Raw genomic sequence first — 16,811 nt, forward strand, 5'->3', positions numbered from 1 at the left:
AGGGCAAGTTGCCTGGTTCTCCTCTCATCCTGATTGCATCGTCTGGCCCCTCCAGTTCTATGTTCCCCACCTCCCGCCGGCACCGGTTCTGGCAGTCGCAGCTCTCCTGCCTGGGAAAGGTTTGTAACTCGGCATGTTTCTGAAGGGAGGGGCTGCAGTTCATAGCAGCAGCTTTTCAGGGGCTTCTGTGATCCTGCAAGTGGCGTCAAACACCCAACACCGACGGCTTCATCAGAGAGGCCCTCTCCTGGAGCAACCCCCCTCGAGGTCCCACTGCTTGGCTCTTCTCCATGCCTCTACTGCCATGGGCCAGAGTAGGAGACATACTCTCTGAGCACATGAATCTGCTTTGGCAGTGGGCCCTAGAGGTTGTCCACCTTGAGTGGACTGAAGAGCATGAGGCCGAACAGGTCAGAAAAAATAGTTTACCTGGTGTCTGGTAGCCTGTCTTCTGCCTGGGTGAAGTGCTGCTCCGAGCCCTCGTAGGCACTGGCTACCTCAGCCACGGGGAGGTGGGGTGGTGGGCAGGGGAATGACAGGAAAGCCCCGAGTCCTGGCAGCGGGGAGCACGCATCCACACGGTCATCGGGACCCCTGCTCCAGTTTACGTGGCTTGTGTTCCAGGTGATCCCGGTTGCCACCCACCTGCTGAATAACGGCTGTGGGGTGGGAGTGTTGCAATGTCTGGAACACATGATTGGCACCGTCAGAGGCAAAGTACTGGAGGTAAGTGCGTGGCCATCTGCCATCCACCTCTAACACCTGTGACCCTACTGCGTTCGCGCTGCGCTGCTGGTTTTCCTCTCACTCCCCCTTCTCTCTCGGCCAGATTCACAGCCATTTCTCCCACAAGCCCATCATCCTGATTGGGTGGAACACAGGAGCCTTGGTGGCCTGTCACGTGAGTAACTTCTGGCCTTGCGTCCGACGAGAGGCCCCATCACATTGCAGGTCTTGAAGGACGGTCGCGTGTGTCGGCCCTCACTCCCAAATGCCCTTTTGAACCTGTCTCTCCCCCGGATCCGCTTCTCTTCCAGAACATGAAGCACTGAGACAGACAGATTCTGCCCCTTGGGGTTCAGTTTGCACTTACAGCAGAGTAAAAGTGAGCCCAGGGGTCTAGCTCTGTGTACTCCTGTGTTCCAGGAGCACCAGTCGGGGAGGAAGAAAGTCCCCCCCCCATGTGAAAAGCAGTGTTTTCCCTTCCTCTTGCAGTCACAGCGGGAGGGGTAGCAAACCAAGAAGGGTTGGGGCTAAGCACAGCGGCTCTTGAGAGTTATGAACTGACCAGTCAGCCACACACCTTGGCTACGGCCACACTAGAAGGATCTGTCGGAAGATCTCTGCCAGCCAAACTTCTGTCGACAGATTGTGGCCGGATAGCAAAGTGGATCACTGTGTTGAGAGATCACGGCTGGACTGCCCAGCCGTCCTCTCGACAGAACGGCCAGCCGGAAGCACAGCAAGCAGGGCTGCCCAGTGATCCAGAAGCTTTGTCTGTCAACAGAGGGTCCCACAGAGCGTCCGCTCGGCTATTTTGTCGATAGATTCTGTCGAGAGAGGCGTTCTGCCTTGGGGTGGAGAAAGGCAGACGGCTGTTGACAAGAGTGCCGAGCTCTGTCGGTCTACTGTTTTATGGACAGAACTCTACAGTGTGGGAGTCTCTCTTGTATGGAACTGGAGATTCCCAGTCAGGTGACAGCACAGAGCAGAGAAAAGTAAGTCCAGAAGAGACAGTTTTAGTCTGAAGCTCAGGCCTGGTAAGGAACCTGCCCTGTGGTTGTTTCATTTAAATTAAGGTGGTTGAAAACAGTGTTTGTCTTCGGTAGGGTGAAGTGTCAAAGCTGCCTGGAGTCAGCGTTCAGCCGTAGCCTTTTGAAAGAACAACCCTATGTTCTATTCCGAGTTGTGACTCGGAGCGGCGTTGAACAGCCCATTGCCACCTCTGTGGTTCTACTGTCCTGGCTCATGAGGGTGCTACTGTAATTAAAACCAGAGCTCAAGCTGTTAAGGGGCTGATTGAACTTCCTGGAGGATTTATGGAGCTTGTGTGCAGTTCCTGTCAGGAAGCTTCCAAACATCTGGCTTCCCTCTTTCTAACCATGGGCAGCTAGGCAGCAAACCCCGTGTGCCTGAGGAGATGTGCAAGCTGGAGGGGAAAAGGTTCTTCCTCCACCAGGAAGTAGCTTGTTGCAGAAATGAGGTGAAAACTCTTGGGAGGAGAATATGCTGGCCTCAGAAGAATAATATGGGGCCCAGCACCTGGAACCTAAGGGTGCAGGACATGTGCCATGCTGTTTGGAAGTCTAGGCTGTAGGGAGGGAGAGGAGGAACCTGACTTCAGGGTGGTAGAGGGGAGCTTGCTGTTTGCCTGACTTGCCTTGTTGACTGCATCCATAGCTGCTTGACAACTGCAGTCACACCAAGTGAAGCCATGGGTTCCCCAGCTTCTTGCTCAGCTTGTGTTTGGAGTCATCTGCTCTAGGACTGTGTGTGCCTGGCTGACTGAAAGTCTCTCTCTTACGGGTGGTCTGCCTGTTGTCAATACACAGCCCTGAAGGGCTCCACTCCTTTCCTTCCACCCAGAGGTCCTGTATTGCAGCCTCCCTCTCTGTGGGCACAGGCGGGTGGGGAACTGGAGATTTGTGGCAGCAAGAGTCATCATCAAAGCCAGATCTGTGCGATGGGGGGAGCCCGGCAGGGGAACTCTGTGAACAGCATGGACACTGAGTTGGATTGTTCTTGGCAGTCTTGGGGTAATGATGCTGCCTTGCTGGTCTCTCTAGGTCTCAGTGATGGAGTACGTCACTGCTGTTGTGTGCCTGGGATTCCCTCTTCTCACAGTGGATGGTCCCAGAGGGGTAAGCCTAAAGCAGGCCTCATAGTTCATAGGGTAGGACTGGTTAGCTAACCAGGCTGCTTGACCTATTAACTTGCTTTGAACTCCAGTCAGAAGGCCAACGATCTGAAGTTTGATTCTTCACCTGCAAGTGTTTTCAAGAGGGGCTGCGTGTATGAGCCCAGGTGGTGTTTGAGGTGATGGAGGGCCATGTTCCTGAAGTCCAGGCTCTGGGCAGTGAATCCTGGTGGGGTAGTCTGGGCTGGAAGGAACTCAAAGATTTGACTGCATCCTTTGTAGCACAGCAGAGTTATATGCCCATAACTCACCTCCTTGGCCCTATTCCAGAAATGGTTGTTGACCTTATCTTGATTTGCACCCAGCAACAAGAATGCCAACTCAGGCAGAGTTCTCTGGTGGCCTGATATGCACCTTCGTTAGCTGGCCTGTCTGAGACTGATTCAGCAGCGACCTTGAGGTCCTGCCCCTCAGGTTACCGCCTTTGGGGGATCTGAGAAGAGTAGGCCCAGGCACTGTGTTTCCTCCATGGAGAGGGTAAAGAGTTCCATGTGGGGGGCAGTTCTGTACCACAGCCTTGGTCGGGGCCACCTTTTCCCACTGGGAAAATCCCCTTTGAAGCATAATCTGGAAAATCATGACACTGAATGGCTGTTAGTCAATCTAGCATTGCGTTTGGGTAGCTCCGTCCTTCTGTTTTAACGTCTCCTCCTCGCACGTTCCTGCAGGATGTGGATGACCCGCTGCTGGACATGAAGACCCCAGTTCTCTTTGTAGTTGGTCAGAATTCATTGCAGTGCAACACTGAAGCTATGGAAGATTTCCGAGAAAAAATCCGAGCTGATAACAGCCTGGTAGTGGTGGGAGGAGCTGATGACAATCTGAGGTACAGTGCTGTGACATAGGCCCATGCTACTGGGACACTATCTTTTAGGAGTTTTGAGCAATATCTGGTTGGGACCTCGGGCCATGCCAGAGGGTGCTAGGACTTCATTCTGAAGTTCTCAGAGGGTTAGCCGAGTTGGTCGGTATCTTCAAAAACATCAAGAAGTCCTGGGGCGCCTTATAGACTAACAGCTATTTTGGAGCATAAGCTTTCATGGGCAAAGACCCGCTTCGTCAGATGGATGAGTCGGGGCTCCAGTGATCTGTTCCATGGCAAAAGGGAAACTTTGCCTTTCTCGAGCATGAGTTTTCATCACCTGGTGGCTCTGGGGTGATAGACTGCAGCCAAATGCCAGCATTCGTCTCCACCAACATGTTGAAGGACCTGAGTACAACGCTTACCCCCCCCACCCCGTGAAAGGCCGGAGAGCCTGATTTCTGTAGACTTCCCTTTTCCAAATCATTTGGCTGTGGAGTACCCTTAAGAGCACTCCTTTAGGAGGTGTTCAGCTGGAGAACAGTTGGGATGGGATTGGCTGGAAGCCATGGACCATCTTCTCCAATCCCTCTGGTGGAAATCTGCATAACCCCTTCACATTGATGGAACTGGAGTGCTATAGAATGAACGTGAGAAAATCGAGTAGAGTTGTTTCCTGTAACTGGGGATGACTAGAAATGTGGGGAGAGGAGTGAGCAACTAGCAGCTCTAAAAATGAAGCTGGGAAGAAGGTGGCAGTGGTTTCCCTTCTGAGAGGGTCCAGCGGAGGGCAACGAAAGTGATTAAGGGGCTGGAGCACAAGACCTATGAGGAGAGGCTGAGGGATTTGGGCTTGTTTAGTTTGCAAAAGAGAAGACTGAGGGACAATTTGATAGCAGCCTTCAACCTCCTGCAGGGGAGCTCTAAAGATGATGGAGAGAAACTGTTCTCAGTAGTGAGGGATGGCAGAACAAGGAGCAGTGGTTCAAAGTTAGTGCGGGAGGTGTAGGTTGGATATTAGGACAGACGACTTCCCCAGGAGGGTGGTGAAGCGCTGGAATGTGTTACATAGAGAGGTGGTGGAATCTCCATCCTGAGAGGTTTAAGTCCTGGCTTGTCAAAGTCCTGGCTGGGATGATTTAGTTGGGGTTGTTCCTGCTTCAGGCAGGTGGCTGGACTCGATGACCTGAGGTCCCTTCCCGCTCTATGATTCTATGAAAGCTTTGGGCCTGAGCACAAAAGCTGTAGAGCTGCTTCTTCCTGAAGCCAGTGGGCGTACCAGACATTCAGCATTAAAACTGGGGTAAAAATCAAGTTTTTCCTTTGCTGGCAAGTCCAAAACCTTGGGGGGGAAAAAAAATTCGGGTCAAAGCAAAACCAGGTTCTTGTTTGTATGTTTTCATTGAATCAGGAAGTTGAAAGCTCTTGATTTCAGGTGTTTGGATAAAAGATGAGGAGACCTGGATTCACAGGCTGGGGATGGAAGAGCAGCCCCTTGTTATAGAACCTTTAACTCAGTCCTCCTGGGGTGTTGGAGTCTAGGGTCAATTCCCCCTCCTATCCCATGTGGAGAAGGGATTTGAACTTGGGTCTCCCACACTGCAGCGGAGCGCCTTAGCCCCAGGGCTGTTGGAGCGGCTAGCCTGGGATTCTTCCAGTCTCTTCTCCTGAAGCTGTTCCACTTGTAAAATAGTCATTGGAGCAGGGATATGAACATGACTCTTGCACCAGCTGAATGGGTGTCCTTCCCAGCAGGCGTTGCCATCCTCACTCCCTTTCTAGTCACCAGTGTCTGAATTTCACCAATCCTACACTCAGCACAGCGTGTCCAGCGCTCGAGCTTCGCACTCCTCAGGCCAGAGCAAACCTGGTGCCCCTTGATTTTCCGCTTCCAAGTTCTCAGGGTTGTCCCCAGTGGGGTGGGAGCAGGGAAGAGGCGGCAGAGAATGGACATGTATTGACTTGCCCACCTTTTTAAATAGGATAAGCAAAGCCAAAAAGAAGGCGGAAGGCCTGACCCAGAGCATGGTGGACAGATGCATCCAGGTAACAAGCAGTGAGGTCTTTCTGAGAAGCTTTCTCTGTGTAGTCCAACAGCCCCACTGTCATCCTGAGCAGAGACTCCGGTGCTGCTGGGTGCACTGACTTGGTGGGTGGGCAAATGGAATCACTGACGGACATCAGTGGTCCTGACGTGTTAGTCCTTTTGGGGGCCGTCGGGGCCATAGTCCTGCGTCCCTCATTGTTCGTGTGGCCCTACTTCCAACAGAGGGGCTCGGATAGCCTGGTCCTGGTGGAATGGATAGAAGGTAGAGCAACATCATGTAGAGTCATCTAGGGCCAGGTCTACGCTAGACCTTAAAGTCGATTGTAGATACGTTATGGCAGTTGCTGTAGCTGGAAGTGACGTATCTACAGTCGACTCGCCTGTCCGTCCTCACTGCAGGAGGTTGACGGGAAAAACTCTCTCATCGGCCTTCCTGACTCCTCCTGAGATTGAGGAGCTGTTGAGCCTTAAGGGTTCGATTTCGCATGTGCCCACTGAGCGCATGAAATCAAACCCTGAAAGATGGACCCTGACCGGGTCGACCTGGGTAGCGAAGACACACTCTGGGACTCAAGCTGTTCTCAGCCAGGACCCTGACTCCATAGTGAGCAGCTCTCTGTCAGCTGATGCTAGAATTTCTGTTGTGCCATTCTAGCACCAGCCTGGCCCCCCGGGCTAGAGTGTCCGCCTCGTCGGTGCCTAGTTTAGAGGCCTGCACTACATTAGCTCTTCCATCGTGAGCCTCTCTGAAACACGTCATCCTCCTGAAGCATGGCCTGGCCTTTTGCTTGTGAGGGGAGGAAGCTGGGGGAACGATAGGAACCTGTAGAGCCAGCTCATGATGTCCACATTCCTTTCACTTGTGACCCGACGGCTTTGCTGCCGCTTTCGTGTGTTAACCTCCTCTCAGGTGGCGCTATGCGCATACATCTCCAAGCAGCAGTTTTCAAGAGGCCCTGTCTGCAGGGCTCACTCTTCATAGGTTATGGTCCATCTAGGAGGTATCAGAGAGGTGGCCGTGTTAGTCTGTATCTTCAGAAACAACAAGAAGTCCTGTGGCACCTTAAAGACTAACAGATATTTTGGAGCATCAGCTTTTGTGGGCATGAGCGTGAGGTTTGAAGCGGGACTCTGCCCGCAAAAGCTCATGCTTCAAAATATCTGGTAGCCTATAAGGTGCCGCAGGACTTCTTGTTGTTCGTATGGGAGGTGTGTTTCTCCAGCTGACTGGCCTGGGGAAGCAGGTGTTCCTGGTTCTTCCTGTAGTGCTGCAGAGAGTGGCACACTTCCCACCTGTTCTCAAAGAGGCATGGAAATTAAGCTTTGACACGACGCCCAGTAACATTTAAAATAGCTAGATTCTCCTTGTTTCAGCAGTGTAGGTGGCTTAGGTCTCGTAGGGAAGGTCTGGGTGGAGCAGAACCCAGCAAAGCCCTGGCTGATGTCCCAATTCTTAGGATTTTAGCATTTATTTATTTCTTTAGAGCATTATGTTGAATGCCCCACATCCTAGCAGGGCAGTCAGTGGAAGCTGCTTGCAGGCAAACCATGGAGGCTCGTTAAGAGATGTTTGATCCCCGTGTAGGATGAAATAGCTGACTTCCTCACCGGTGTCCTCACTCGCACGGACAGCCATTCAGGCTCTGACCCCCGGGACCTTGACGCTGAGAAAAAGAAGAAGCCACGTGACTTGACCAGGAGGGACCTGTCATTCGACTTGCCAGAAAGAACCAGCAGTCCCACCTCCCCAGCAGCCAAGGTGCCAGCCTCGCCTTCTGGCTCAGAGGTAAGGCCTGGCCCTCTGGCATGTGGAGCTGGGTAAGGCCTATGTTGTTGTAATGACCATCCTGTGGGCTGTTTGTGCACGGATGAGTCATGCTGTGAGAGCACAGAGGTGAGGTCTGTGTGGAGGGGGCGAATCATGGGTGTGGAGGTGTCAGCTGCTCAGGGGAGCGACGATGGCTCTTTCAGAAATAGACCAGGTACGTTTTAAGGTTTCCTGCTAGGTTTAAGAACATAAGAATGGCCATATTGGCTCAGACCAAAGGCCTGTCTCCGTCCCCAGGGTTCTGTCCTTTGGCATTGGCTGGGACCAGGTGCTTCAAGTGGAATGAATAGAACAGAGAACCAGCAAGTGATCCATTTCCTGTCACCTATTGCCACTTTCTGGCGAACAGGCATTTGATGGACCTCTGCTCCAGGAAAGCAGCTAGTATTAAGTGGACACTATTATAGTTTTGGTCTTCACAACATCTTTTTTGCAAGGGGTTCTGCAGGTTGATGGTGTGTTGTGTAACAACGTACCTCCTTTTGTTTATTTAAACTTTGCTGTCTACCAGTTTCACTGGGTGACGAGAAGGAGTAAAGAGCACTTTATTTTTTCCAAATCAGTTGTGATTTTACAGACCTCTGTCGTGTTCTCTTTTCCAAGCTGAGGAGTCACAGTCTTAAGTTTTTCTTAATATGGAGATACACATCTCATAGAGCTGGAAGGGACCCCGGGAGCTCTTCAAGTCCAGTCCCCTGCCCTCTTGGCAGGACCAAGCACTATCCCCATTTTTTTTTTTTAAATATTAACCTATTTTCCCCAGATCCCAGATGTCCTTGTCGAGGATTGAATTTACAACCCTGGGTTTAGTAAGCCAATGCTCAAACCACCGAGCTGTTTCATACACTTAATCCATTTCTGTTGCCCTTTTCCATACGTTTTCTGATTATATCGATTTTGAGATGAGGTGATCCCATCTGCATCCGGTATTCAAGATGTGGGTGTACCATGGATTTATGTACAGGTGATATATTTTCTGCCTAGTGTCTCTCCCTTCCTTAGTGATTCCCAACCCCCTGTTTGCTTTTTTGATGCCACTGCACATTGGATGTTTTTAGAGAAGTATCCAAAATGATTCTAAGAGTTGTTTCTTGAGCAGTAACAGCTAATCTAGACAGTCATTTTTGTGTATAATTGGGATTATATTTTCCAATGTGCGTTGCTTTGCATTTATCAACAATGAATTTCATCTGCCTTTTTGTTGGCAAGTTGCTCATTTTTGCGAGATCCCTTTCGCAATCTGCTTTGGACTTAACTATCTTGAGTGGTTTTATATCATCTGCAAATTTATGTGCCGCAGTGTTTGCCCCTTTTTCCAGATGGCTTATGAATTGGTTGAATAGCATTCTCTCCATGCTGAGAACTGGCCATTTATTCCTATATTTTGTTTCCTATCTTTTTACCAGTTATTAATCCATGAAAGGCCCTTCCCTCTTATCCTTGACTGCTTACTTTGCTTAAGAGCCTTTGGTGACCTTGTCAAGTGCTTTCTGAAAGTCTAAGTACCCTATGTCCACTGGGTCTCCATTGTCCACATACTTGTTGACCGCCTCAGAGAATTTTTGGTACAGAATCTGATTTAAATGATCAGTTACATGCCACAGATAGCAGTTCTGCAGTGTCACATTTGAGTTCCTTCAGCACCTTGGGTGAACGCCTTCTGGTCCTGTTGATTTTATCACTGCTTAATTTCACACTTTATTCCAAAAGTTGCATCTGGCACCTCAGTGTGTTCCTTAGATTTGTCACCTACAGTGAATGCCTCAGGTTTGGGAATCTTCCTCGCATTCTCAGGTGTGAAGGATTCTTTTAGTTTTTCCACAATGGCCTTGAGTGCTCCTCATATCACCCAGTGTGCCCCACGGGCTGCATAACAGGCTTCCGGCTTCTGATTGCACTTAACTTTTTTTGCTAGTCTTTTTTGAGTCTTTGGCCAGCTCTTCTATAAATCCCTTTTTGGCCTTCCTAATCGCATTTTTGTGCTGCTTTTGCTGCGAGTTATGCTCCTTTCTGTTCTCTTCTGTAGAATTTAACTTTCACTTCTTAAGCGACACCTTTTTCTCTCTCTCTCTGTCTTTTACTTGGCTCTTCAGCAACTGTGACGCTTTTTTGGTTCTCTTTTTTGTTCGGGGCTTCCTTCAAGTTGAGCCCCTGTTATGGTGTCTTTAGAAGGTTTCCGTGCAGCTTACTGGGATTTCACTTCAGCACCCTGCCTTCTCATTTCTGTGTAACTAACTCCCTCATTTCAGTGTCGTCTTCCCCTCCGCCCCGGGCCACTGCATCAGGCCGTTACATTTTACTGCGTAACAGTCACGGTTACGAAATGATTCGGCTCCATTCACCCCTTGGACCGTGTTCTGTGCTCACACTTAGGACGAAACCAGGGGTGGCCAGCCTGTGACTCTTTGAGCCATTAAATGCGGTTCCTCCTCAAAGCCCCCTGCTGGGAGTGCTGGCAGCTGCCCTGCGCACGTGCCCCACAGCTTGCTGGGAGAAACCAGGTGGCAGCAGCTCCAGAGAGTTGCCAGCAGCGATTTAGAGCAGGGGTTGCGTGTGCTGAGCTCTGCGGGAGGGGGCGGGCATTGGGTTAGAACAGGGAGGCTGGGGGGTGCCTGGCTCTAGGGGAGGGGCTGGGACTGGCACGGTGCGGAGTGGGTCTGTCAGGGGGCTGGGCTGGGCCCCTCACTGGGTGGGGCTGGGGCTGTCACGGTGGAGGGAAGGGCTCCATCAGGGTGCTGATCGGGGCCCTGCGCTGGGTGGGAGTGGGGCTGGCATGGTGGGGGGGCTGGGCTGGGCTGGGCTGGGCTGGGTGAGGGGCTGGCACCATGGAGGAGGGGCTCCGGAGGAGGCCTGGACCAGGCCCGCACTGGCCTTGGGGTTGGAATTTGGGCTAGAGGAAAGATCTGGACAGAGACCTGCTGTAATACATATCCAGAGAGTGCTGGCTGGGGGAGGGGCTTTGCTGGGGGCTCCCTGCGCGGGTCGAGGGAGGGGCTGGGGCTGGTACGGTGCGGGGGCTCCATGGGGCCAGCCCCGGTTGGGGTGGGGCTGGGCCCAGCGTGGTGCAGGGGTGATGTTCTAGAACTGTGCCCGGACAGACACGGATGTACGCCACACACATAACACACGTGACGATGATTGGACTTCAGCACATAGTGCCACATCCCCCTGGCCTGGCCTGGCTCCCCCGTGTGGCTGTGCCCCTTCATTGAGTCTCGTCCCGCCGAGCTTCTGTGCTGCCTTTTAGATCAATACCCTTGTGGTATGAGGCGCTCTAGTTCGCCCATCGTCTCAGTTCGCCCTGCAGTGTGGGTAGATAAGCCGGGGGGGTTTCTCCGGGCTGGGGAGGAGGGGTTCCTGGGCTGGGGATGGGAGCTCAGGGTGGGGTGGTGGCAATTCTGCCCTTGCTTCAGCCCTGACCCCACCGTGCCTTTGGGCAGGTTACCTGCCCTCCAGGGCTGAGTCCCTGCCACATAAAACCCACGTGCTGCTGTCACGCAGCGCTCGGGCGGGAGAGGCTCAAGTGGGCACCGCGGCTCTGCGGGGGCATAAGGCAGCTGCTGCACCATGCCATGGAAACCTGACGACGCGGGGCTTCCCTTCTCTTTGGGCAGGACCTGTCCAGTGTCTCCAGTAGCCCCACCTCGAGCCCCAAAACCAAACCGGCTGCTGTGCCGTGTGCCCAGAAGTGCAGCCAGACGGGGGCCCCCCCGGTGCTGAAGCGACATGTGGCGAGAACAGATGGGGTCCTGGCACACAAGCAGGCACAAGGTAACGCCCCCGCAGCTCGCTCCCTTTGCTTCCTGCTGATTGCCCTGGGAGAGCCCCTCGGCTGCGGCGCTGGCCGGCTGCGCCACTGCTTTGCCCTGCAGATCGAGGCTGAGAGCTTCCTCTGGCCACGTACCCGCCAGCACTGGGCCGTCTCCCCGCAGCTCACGCCCGTGTTCCCTGCTAACCGTGTCCATCCGCATGCAGGGTAAATTTTGTGCTGCGCGTGTGGCCGTGAGCACCGGTAGAAATGAAAGAGCCGGCTCTGAGCGCCCTGCAAATCAGTGGGCTGGCATTGGACTCTCTCCGGAGGAGCTGCACAAGTGCCCAGCTCGCCAGGGGCGCAGGCCCACGCTCCACGCACCCCGAGCGGTGCCTGTGGCAGCCGACCCCGGGCAGGGAGCGGTGATCTCTCTGGTGCAGAAGGGTGGATCGTTTGCCGGCCTTCGCTTTGCTGTTGCCCAGACAAGGCAAGATCTTTGCTCATCCTGGTGGCCAGCGCATCCTGCCCAGTGGGCGTGGGCACATCTCTCGGAGGGCACCGAATGGTCGCCGGGTGTGTGCCTGTGAAGATTTGCTCGGGGAGAGGGGGGGCGAGGTCTCTGCACCAAGAGAAAGTTCTAGGGCCGGGGTAGTCAACATGTGGGCTGGGAGGCAAATCCAGACCCCCGATGCTTTTGTACGGACCCCGACGTCTTTTTATGACACTTCCGATCAGCTTTGTGGTTGTTTCCTCTGCGTTGGACTGTGACTATACCTTGGCCTGGAAATTGGGACCCTGCCACACAGCAGTGTCTAGACCAGGTTGGGAAATAAGCAGGCCACCAGAGTTAGCAACTTGCAGGCCACCAGAAGTTTTATTTACCTATGTCCCCACAGATATGGGCACTCATGGCTCCCATTGGCCAACGGTTCACCGTTCCTGGCCAATGAGAGCAACAGGAACCAGGGCTATGTCACTTCCCACAGCTCCCAGTGGCTGGGAATGGCAAACTGCAGCCAATGGGAGCCACCAGCAGTTCTACCTGTGACCGCACAGGTAAATAGGGCATCTGGCGGCCTGCCAGGAGCTAAGCCTGCCCAGTTGTGTCTAGCCCACGGGCTGCTTATTGCCCAGCCCTAGTTTAGAAGGCAGGAGAGGGCCAGGCACCAAAGAGAAAAGGCGAACCTGAGCCCTGGGTTTTGTCTTGTGGGCTGTGGCTAAGCTCTTGGGATGTACCTGCTATGGAGTGGTGAGAGGGGTCTGCTAGCTGTTGGTTTGCTGTATGGGGATTGTGGTAGCCGCGCTGATTTCAGGGTATTGGAGAGACCAGAGGAGTGAGGTAATTTCTTTTATTGAACCAACTGCTGTGGGTGAGAGAGACAAGACTTGGAGCCACGTGGAAGGAAAAAAGGGAGGGAGGACAATCCAGGGAATTATAGACCGGTCAGCCTTACCTCAGTCCCTGGGAGAATCATGGAGGGGATCCTCAAGGAATCCATTCTGGAGCACTTGGAAGAGGGGAAAGTGATCAAGAGTAGTCAACATGGGTTCACCAAGGGCAAATCCTGCCTGACCAACGTGATTAACTTCCATGATGCAGTAACTGGCTCTGTGGACATGGGGAAGTCAGTGGATGTGATACACCTTGACTTTAGCAAAGCTTTTGCTACTGTCTCCCACAACATTCTTGCCCATAAGTTAATGAAGTCTGGATTGGACCCATGGACTGTAAGATGGATAGAGAGCTGGCTAGGTGGTGGGGCCCAATGGGTAGTGGTCAGTGGCTCTTTGTCTGTATGGCAGTTGGTTTAAAGTCTTTAATAATGGCCTGGAGGAGGGGATGGATTGCACCCTTGGCAAATTTGCGGACGACACTAAGCTAGGGGGTCAGGTATATAGGTTGAAGGGTAGGGACAGGGTCCAGAGTGACCTAGACAAATTGGAGGTCTGGGCCAAAAGAAATCTGATGAAGTTCAACAAGGAGAAGTGCAGAGTCCTGCACTTGGGACAGAAGAATCCCAAGTGTTGTTACAGCCTGGGGACAGACAGGCTAAGTAGCCATGCAGCAGAAAAGGAGCTGGGGACTACAGCGAGTGAGAGGCTGGATAAGAGTAAACAGTGTGTCCTTGTAGCCAGGAAGGCTAATGGCATATTGGGGTGCATTAGGAGAAGCATTTTCAGCAAATCTAGACAAGTTGTTATCCCCTCTGTTAGGCACTGGTGAGGCCACATGTGGAGTATTGTGTCCAGTTCTGGGCCCCCCAGTATAAAAAGGATGTGGATTTGCTGGAGCAGGTTCAGCGAAGGACAACAAAAATGTTTTGGGAGCTGGAGCACAAGACCTATGGGGAGAGGCTGAGGGATTTGGGCTTATTTAGTTTGCAGAAGAGAAGAGTGAGGAGCAATTTGACAGCAGCCTTCAGCTTCCTGAAGGGGAGTTGAAAAGAGGCTGTTCTCAGTAGTGACAGATGGCAGAACAAGGAGCAATGGGCTGAAGTTACAGAGGGGGAGGTGTAGGTCGGATATTAGGAATAACTACTTCCCCGGGAGGGTGGCGAAGCACTGGGATGTGTTACCGAGAGAGGTGGTGGAATCTCCATCCCTAGAGGTTTTTAAGTCCGGGCTTGACAAGGTCCTGGCTGGGATGACTTAGTGGGGGTTGATCCTGCTTTAAGCAAGGGGCTGGGCTTGATGACCTCTTGAGGTCCCTTCCAGCCCTGGGATTCTCTGATAAGAAGGGTCTGTGTCAGCTTAAAAGCTGCTCTCTCTCACCAGCTGAAGTTGGCCCAATGTAGATGTCCTCTCCCGCTGCCATCCCGAGTGGATAATACTTCGTCACTGGTGGTGCCCAGAAAACCCCTCCTGGCAAATGCTGTTGGCAGCTGGGAGGAAGGTTTCCAGTCTCCTGTCCTCCTTGCTTCCGTTGCTCTGGACAGATCCGAGCAGACGTGCTGCTCCCAGAGGGCGTTGCCCCCTGTGCCTGCTAGCTCGGTGATGTCTCTCTCATTGCCAGTAGGCTGCTGACTGGGGCTTGAGCCCAGGTCTCCCACAGTAAGGCAACGCAAAGGACCGCTACAACCTGCTTCACTATAGGAGCACGTGTGCCACGGGAGCTGGGCAGGGGACGGCTCGGTGGCTGGGATGGTAGCAGATGCTTATGTAGGGCAGAGGGAGGACTGGTGACAAGGAACGTGTGCATGTTCCAGCCCGGAGCTGGCCAGCATGACCCCCCGCCAGGGCGCCCGTGTGAACAGCTCCCATACTGGGTCTGGGGAGGGGCCACCTCATGCTCCCTGGGGCCTGTGGTCAGGGAAGAGTGAGGGGCTAGGAAAGATGGGGTGCAGGCTGTGCTCTCAGGCGGGGTGGGGGAGCTCAGTATTTGGGGGACAGTCAGCGGTGTCTCAGAATGCCCCAAGGCTGCATAAAGAGCCGTATTTCATGGATCAGAGTGAGCGGTGGCTGCAGGGCTCCCTGCTGGCCGGCTGTGGGTCTGGCGGGGTGAGTGGTGGCTGCAGGGCTCCCTGCTGGCTGGCTGTGGGTCTGGCGGGGTGAGTGGTGGCTGCAGGGCTCCCTGCTGGCCGGCTGTGGGTCTGGCGGGGTGAGTGGTGGCTGCAGGGCTCCCTGCTGGCCGGCTGTGGGTCTGGCGGGGTGAGTGGTGGCTGCAGGGCTCCCCGCTCGCTGGCTGTGGGTCTGGCGGGGTGAGTGGTGGCTGCAGGGCTCCCTGCTGGCCGGCTGTGGGTCTGGTGGGGTGAGTGGTGGCTGCAGGAGTCTGTCCTGGCCAGCTGCAGTGTGGCGGGGCGAGTGGTGGCTGCGGGGCTCCCCGCTGGCCGGCTGTGGGTCTGGCGGGGTGAGTGGTGGCTGCAGGGCTCCCTGCTGGCCGGCTGTGGGTCTGGCGGGGTGAGTGGTGGCTGCGGGGCTCCCCGCTGGCCGGCTGTGGGTCTGGCGGGGCGAGTGGTGGCTGCAGGGCTCCCTGCTGGCCGGCTGTGGGTCTGGCGGGGCGAGTGGAGGCTGCAGGGCTCCCTGCTGGCCGGCTGTGGGTGTGGCGGGGTGAGTGGAGGCTGCGGGGCTCCCCGCTGGCCGGCTGTGGGTCTGGCGGGGCGAGTGGTGGCTGCGGGGCTCCCCGCTGGCCGGCTGTGGGTCTGGTGGGGTGAGTGGAGGCTGCAGGGCTCCCCGCTCGCTGGCTGTGGGTCTGGCGGGGCGAGTGGTGGCTGCGGGGCTCCCTGCTGGCCGGCTGTGGGTCTGGCGGGACGAGTGGTGGCTGCGGGGCTCCCTGCTGGCTGGCTGTGGGTCTGGCGGGGCGAGTGGTGGCTGCGGGGCTCCCTGCTGGCCGGCTGTGGGTCTGGCGGGGTGAGTGGTGGCTGCAGGGCTCCCTGCTGGCTGGCTGTGGGTCTGGCGGGGTGAGTGGTGGCTGCAGGAGTCTGTCCTGGCCAGCTGCAGTGTGGCGGGGCGAGTGGTGGCTGCAGGGCTCCCCGCTGGCCGGCTGTGGGTCTGGCGGGGCGAGTGGTGGCTGCGGGGCTCCCCGCTGGCCGGCTGTGGGTCTGGCGGGGCGAGTGGTGGCTGCAGGGCTCCCCGCTGGCCGGCTGTGGGTCTGGTGGGGTGAGTGGAGGCTGCAGGGCTCCTCGCTGGCCGGCTGTGGGTCTGGTGGGGTGAGTGGAGGCTGCAGGGCTCCTCGCTGGCCGGCTGTGGGTCTGGCGGGGCGAGTGGTGGCTGCAGGGCTCCCTGCTGGCCGGCTGTGGGTCTGGCGGGGTGAGTGGTGGCTGCAGGGCTCCCTGCTGGCCGGCTGTGGGTCTGGCGGGGTGAGTGGTGGCTGCAGGGCTCCCTGCTGGCCGGCTGTGGGTCTGGTGGGGTGAGTGGAGGCTGCAGGGCTCCTCGCTGGCCGGCTGTGGGTCTGGCGGGGCGAGTGGTGGCTGCAGGGCTCCCTGCTGGCCGGCTGTGGGTCTGGTGGGGTGAGTGGTGGCTGCAGGGCTCCCTGCTGGCCGGCTGTGGGTCTGGCGGGGTGAGTGGAGGCTGCAGGGCTCCCTGCTGGCCGGCTGTGGGTCTGGTGGGGTGAGTGGTGGCTGCAGGGCTCCCTGCTGGCTGTCTGTGGGTCTGGCGGGGTGAGTGGAGGCTGCAGGGCTCCCTGCTGGCCGGCTGTGGGTCTGGTGGGGTGAGTGGTGGCTGCAGGGCTCCCCGCTGGCCGGCTGTGGGTCTGGCGGGGTGAGTGGAGGCTGCAGGGCTCCCCGCTGGCCGGCTGTGGGTCTGGCGGGGTGAGTGGTGGCTGCAGGGCTCCCCGCTGGCCGGCTGTGGGTCTGGTGGGGTGAGTGGAGGCTGCAGGGCTCCCCGCTGGCCGGCTGTGGGTCTGGCGGGGTGAGTGGAGGCTGCAGGGCTCCCCGCTCGCTGGCTGTGGGTCTGGCGGGGTGAGTGGTGGCTGCAGGGCTCCCTGCTGGCCGGCTGTGGGTCTGGCGGGGTGAGTGGAGGCTGCAGGGC

General features: G+C 55.6%; 1 protein-coding gene across 6 annotated transcripts in view; it reads left to right on the plus strand.

The window, feature by feature from the left end:
• KANSL3 (KAT8 regulatory NSL complex subunit 3) overlaps positions 1-16,811 on the plus strand; it is a 67,182-nt gene that overhangs the window by 11,537 nt on the left and 38,834 nt on the right. For all 6 annotated transcript variants that reach the window (XM_074981962.1, XM_074981964.1, XM_074981965.1 and 3 more), the window contains exons 7-14: positions 3-119; positions 625-726; positions 830-901; positions 2,787-2,861; positions 3,586-3,743; positions 5,702-5,765; positions 7,352-7,552; positions 11,209-11,365. In XM_074981962.1, the coding sequence (XP_074838063.1) occupies positions 3-119; positions 625-726; positions 830-901; positions 2,787-2,861; positions 3,586-3,743; positions 5,702-5,765; positions 7,352-7,552; positions 11,209-11,365 (946 nt within the window). The remainder of the gene's footprint in view (positions 1-2; positions 120-624; positions 727-829; positions 902-2,786; positions 2,862-3,585; positions 3,744-5,701; positions 5,766-7,351; positions 7,553-11,208; positions 11,366-16,811) is intronic.

Source organism: Carettochelys insculpta, chromosome 31, assembly GCF_033958435.1.
Source record: "Carettochelys insculpta isolate YL-2023 chromosome 31, ASM3395843v1, whole genome shotgun sequence".
Classification (NCBI taxonomy): domain Eukaryota; kingdom Metazoa; phylum Chordata; order Testudines; family Carettochelyidae; genus Carettochelys; species Carettochelys insculpta.